At 35.7% G+C, this 6,037-nt stretch overlaps 1 protein-coding gene across 1 annotated transcript; it reads left to right on the forward strand.

The window, feature by feature from the left end:
* Positions 1 to 4,669: 4,669 nt before the first annotated feature.
* Positions 4,670 to 5,558, forward strand: LOC114521186 (serum amyloid P-component-like). The gene is made up of 2 exons (XM_028541605.1): positions 4,670 to 5,022; positions 5,261 to 5,558. Exons 1-2 carry the CDS (start codon positions 4,710 to 4,712, stop codon positions 5,479 to 5,481), a joined length of 534 nt encoding a protein of 177 aa, XP_028397406.1. The 5' UTR covers positions 4,670 to 4,709; the 3' UTR covers positions 5,482 to 5,558.
* The last annotated feature ends 479 nt before the right edge of the window (positions 5,559 to 6,037 follow it).

The raw sequence follows: 6,037 nt of genomic DNA on the forward strand, positions 1-6,037 counted from the left end.
AAATTCAATGTATATTATCGTGCGCACAAGAGCCATGTTGTAGATCTGTGAACTACAGGGAAATACGTGAAGATGAGGCAAATCTCTGTGAGATGTTGCACGATGTCGTCTATAATACCTCAGCAGAGTTGCAGAAGAATTTCTCCTATGATTACATTTACTTGACAACACCACAAAAGGTAAAATCCTTTGAGATCAGAAATGTAAAATTAATTCTCTAACAATGGTGCATGACGCTTTAGTTTAAGGGCGGTTTATGTCACTATATCTTGTGTCAAATCAGAAATCTACAAACTATGGCCTTCCCATTTTTTATACAACTGCTTGGTCCTCTGTTGTGTAATGAGTGAATCAGAAGAAACAATTAGTCGTTTCTGGCCTGTGAGCCTTCTGAAACAATTACAACCAATTTTACTGTTCATATTACAAACAATAACAGCTGCACAACATTTATTAAAAGCATTACTATCATCAATATACTTTGCAAAACAAATCTATTCTTAAGAAATCACCCCAGTGAAGACTGACGTCGACCAGTAGTAGATAAATAAACTTTTAAGACGGAAAAGTGCGCTTGGTATGGGCTTGAAAAGAGATAAATTAAGATGGGTATTTTTTTCTTACAGGAATATAATAGCAACTGTGTCACAGAAGAAGGTAAATTTATATTGATATGCATATGTGTAATATTATCATCAGTGTATTGTGTGCTATTAAACAAATTTTAAATCAACCAGACATCCCACGTACCAATGCAGAATTTCGCATTGCCATTGGGTGGTTTTATTCCGGCTGTATAATCATTAGTTTGATCGACCAAAAAAACACCAGTATGTCATGACTATATTATTATGCACCTTCATTTTGCCGTGACTAGCAAATTCAGATGTGTCTTTGCGACGAGGAGCCCCCTGTATATAAGAGAGCCTTTATCGAGTCTTTTACAGAATATTCAATTCTTTAGAATAGACTAATTGTTTTTTTATTTTCTTGCAGGAGATTTTGATCTAGTTCTGAAGAACGTTCAAAACTTTACTTTGCACGTTGAGGATGTACCTGAATTATCCAATTTTACACTTATGTTTTGGATAAACATTATCAGTTCGGAAGCAGATTCAATGACAATCTTATCCTATGATGTGGAAAAAATAGCCCAAGAATTTTGGCTGACGATTTGGGGAGCAAGGGTTATCCTGAAGTTTCAATCATCGAAAAAGTATGAAATATTTTTTGTTTTCAATGGTGAAATTTGCATAGCAAAAAGAGACTGAGATTGAGTGATCAATGAGCAGAATACTTTTTTGTTCAAGGCCCAATATATAGTTTCATTTAGTGAATAAGATTGACATCCGTTCGATCGCTTGAGATAGATAATAGATATGGACTGCAAATTTCTCCAAAGATGAAATTTTCCCTGTCCTGGTTTTTGTAGGTTGTAATTTACTTCGGAGAACTCTCTCCTAACTCTCGACTTTTTCAGGGTTCTTCATATTCCGCCAATCAATGACGGCTATTGGCATCACGTGGGAGTATCGTGGTCTCTTGGAAAATACGCTATTTTTCTTGACGGTACATTGGTTTATAGTGGAAATGATCTCGGCTCGAATTTACCGTTGAAAGGTGGAGGTGTCTTCGTCCTAGGACCTAAACTCAAAAGCACAAATGGGACTCCCGAGCATTCATTCTCTGGAAAACTGAGTCAACTAAATGTATGGAGTGAGTTTATATCTACTCCTGCTGATGTCGAAAAGAAATTTGCTAACCAAAGTTGCTTAAATATTAAATTTGGAGATGTCATAAACTGGAGTACTCTTAAGGACAGCCATGGTGACATGGTTGTCAAAGAACAGCCAAGTTCGTGTAAGCCACTTCGAAAAAGTAAGTTCTGACTCCAATTTCTTACCGCCCTAACGAATGAAACTTGCCTGGAATCATTTCCCTTTTCAAAAGTTGTTGAATTACCCTAAAATCTACCCGATAGAAAAGAATCAATATTATTAGATATCATGTATCTGGTTTTGTTTTCAGACCCAAAGTATGACATTGTTATAACACAATCACAAGACGTCCATACCTTAAAATGGGAAGAAATTCAACAACTCGATGCTTTCACAATTACAACGTGGATAAAATACGAGAAGATGCCAGTGGATCTGGACACAGCACCTCTGAATCACAGATACGTTGATTACACAAACGCTTCAGGAACCCCCTTACTTTTTTTTTACCTCACCGCGGATAATCTCACTTTGGAAATAGATGGAGTTGTGAAAAGGCAAAAGATTTTATTATAAAACATATCATTCAGAAAGGTGTCTGAAACAGGCGAATCTGTTATAAAACCTTTCCTGATGAAGTGATGAGAGTTTGATAAGCTTTCAAGCCTGCATCTGAAAACATTTTCGAAATGACTTGCCAATCAGCAAACTTATCACCAGAAATGAATGTGCTATAAAATGTTATACCGTTTATACCGTAGCTATTTTTTACCCGCTTGAAATAGCATGGCGATTCAAGACACTACTTACTAGTCTATAACCTATCTTTAAAACACGAAAAGACCCGCTTCATTGTAGTGGTGCATGCATCTGATGCACGTATTCTCTACTAATAAGAAAACTATAGAAACTAAATGTTAAATCGAAACCAATTTAGAGAGGTTACAGTGCCAGTACTAACCAATGTTTAAATTTTTCAGAGAAGCAAGAATACCAATGTTTTGGAATGAAGAACCAGCATATTGGCACCATATTGCTACCACATGGTCGAGTAGTACAGGCCACTGGAAGATATATCTGGATGGTTCCTTGGTCTCTATCATGCATGATGTGGCTTCAAATATTACCATTCCTGCAGGAGGACAACTTTGCTTGCAATTCTGTAAGAGGCATAAATTCTGGTTCAAAATTTGTACGCTGCACTTGAACTTTTCATTTTTTTTCTTCGAGACTTTACTGATTTTTTTGCGCCTTTTTAGGATACATGCTCTATAAAAATTGAAAAATACTAATATAATTATTTACCTGCAAATGACCTTGTTTCCATGTTAACTTGTTAAGAGCATGTGAGAGAAAGGTAAATAGCATAATCTTAGGATCATTAACTAAGCGATTATTATTACATAATGAGTACAATACTTAGCGATGACCATGAGTATAACAAAAATGAGGCTATTTGCACAGTAAAAATGGATCAGAGAAAAGATCTACTATCATCGAATTTTAGGTGGATACATGCACAATATCTCTCAAAGTAGACTGAATATTTGGAACTATGAAATTGATGGACGTGCTTTATCGTTAATGGCAAACAAAGGACCATTGTTTGAAAACGGTAATATCTTCGCGTGGTATGGAATAAAGTCAAAGGTTGAAGGAGAGGCTTACTTCAAAGAGACACCGGGTGATTTACACAACTCTAGTAAGTATGACACTGCATGAAGAACAGCTAAAATTCTTCGTCTCTAGCCGAATTTTAACCAATCATAAGATTTTAAACAAACATATACCAATCATCTTGACGACGAACTCTTCTTGCATTATTACCGGAACTATCGGAACTGCGCATTATATTTTGATAACATATAAAACAAGTTAAACAACCGCTGAAACTCCGTAAATAATAAACATTTTAAACATTTAATTTCTACGTTTAATGACAATAGCTTAATCGAAACGTCAAATTTAATTTTAATCTTAGGTATACAGTCTTCGATTTTCTTATGTTTTATTTAACTGATTACTATCTTAAGGTTGTCTAAGCTTGATTGGCGTTCAATTTAAATACCGCACCCTTTTTTTTATGCATTTCCGCTAGGGCTTCTAAATCTTTTAGTCTTTTATAATAAGCAGTTTAAATTGAAGATTAGATTAATTTGAAGATTTGCAATGCCTATAGCAGGTCCCGGGCCGAAAACCACATTCCAACCTTTTCATGTATCAGAGGATACAATAGCATGAATTTCGTAATTCCTTACGACTAAGAAAGTACATATTGTTTATTAAAAATTGTTTTGTGATCAGTTTAGATAATTTTTTTATCCGGCTTCATTTTCTCTTAATTCTGTCGATAATTAATTAACCTTGTCAGCTGACGCTTTGTGATTGCTTTCTCTCGCCAGGAGCAGAGTCTGTGTATCAGATGAGTTTTCCTGAAGCTTCGGTGAAAAACTATGTCAACATGGAAAAGGTTGTTAACTACAATTTAACGGAATTTTCCTCCTGTTTTTGGGCGAAATTTTTGAAAACCAATTGTGCCATATTTGCCTACTCAAGTCTGAACTATTATGTAGAAGTTCAAGCTTTTTTGTATGATTCCTTGGTTTTGGAGCTTGAAATTAAGAACATTTTTTCAGATAACGGGTTTGTATACAATATGAAATTTTGGCGTCCTGGTCCAAACTTAAAATAATTAATTCTTGGTGCAGTAAACTTTCTGATGTCATGCAGACAAATCTTGCTTAGGCTCACCCCGCAAAGCGAGAATATTTATTGAGCACGTGACCAGGAAGGTGACTGCATGATTCACCTTTTTACCTCCTCTAAACCACTAAGTTTATTTTTCTCATCAGTGAGAGTTTTTCCTGCATAAATTTGTAACACAACAGCACAGGGACTCCATTGACATTTTTTACACATTTCAGACCTAAGATCTCTGCCTATGACTCGTGGCATTTTTATTGCCTGCAGTGGAGAAACTGTGATGGTTTAATGGAGATTTATCAAGATGGGAAAAAGATAGGAACAAAATACAGAGCAAAAAATCACACTATACATTCCAACGGCGTCATTGTACTTGGCCAGGAGTTGGATTCCTATGGCGGGGGTTTTCAAAGGAATCAAGCGTTCAAAGGGAGCCTTGCAGGGTTGAATCTGTGGAGTCAATTCTTGACAACCAATGTTATTCAGGGAATGGCATCTGGGGTTTTGAATGTTAACGGAAATCTTCTTCAATGGAGGGATTTCAGAGATCATGTTGTTGGTGACATAGTTATACAGAATGGATCCGAGGCAGAAATTCCAGGTATGTTGTGATAATTATGATACATATGTCATTTATATCACATTGCCAAAATTTTTCAACAGAAAAAAAAGTACTTAAGTCAACTCGTGTCCTCTCGTGGAATTAAAAAATATTCTCGCGCAATTTATATTGCCAATTCGTTAGGGTGACCTCAGGTTTTTATCAACGGCATGAATTGCAACGTTTCGTTCCCATCTGCGTTGTTGTCTGGTAGAAAAAGTTTAATTTAATTTTTCAGAATATCGAATACAGAATCAGCGAGATGAATGGTGTGAAAGAAACATCTCTAAAGCGTTTACTCATGCAAGATTTATCCGTGGCCGAGACACGGATGGCTACAGGTGGAGATGTGTCGAGGCAGCGGCCATGTTGGATGAGAATATGTGTTACGATATCACTAAGAATTCATCCTTGTATCATAACAAGGACACGAAGAAAGAACTTTTGGGGATTAATTAAAAAACATTTTACTGCGTAGTGCGTCGTTAAACAAAAATAGATAACATAGGGCACTTTCCTTTATACGGATAGATTTATACCGATAGATTACTGGTATTAGAATGTCTCAAGAACTCTGCATTAAGGTATATCGTTATTTACATCTGCCTAGCACGAGAAATTCAGTTTCATCGCTATATTCTTAACGAAATACTCTATTTCAATTTAAAATATGACCGGTCTGACCATTTTGGCCACTTAATGAAAGCGCCCAAGGTTGAATATTTGAGTAATGTCACTAATCTATTTATATATCAATATAACATATATATAGTAACGTGGTATTTTAGGTGTACGTAAATGTACATTGTAATCAGTGACATTATAAACTTGTGCATGTGGTTAAATTATGTTCGTTATAAACCGGTCGTCGTGCATTGGATCAACTGTAAACAGGAGTAGAAGAGACGAGATTTAATAGTGAATAAAAGTTTTTGCTTACATATTCTTCAATCTTCGTATTTACTTTTTTCTTCAAAACATCGAGCTTCTCGACGTAAATCAAGGTCAGTTATAT

The sequence above is a fragment of the Dendronephthya gigantea genome, unplaced genomic scaffold (assembly GCF_004324835.1).
Source record: "Dendronephthya gigantea isolate DGI-Jeju-01 unplaced genomic scaffold, DenGig_1.0 000019F, whole genome shotgun sequence".
Taxonomy (NCBI): domain Eukaryota; kingdom Metazoa; phylum Cnidaria; class Anthozoa; order Malacalcyonacea; family Nephtheidae; genus Dendronephthya; species Dendronephthya gigantea.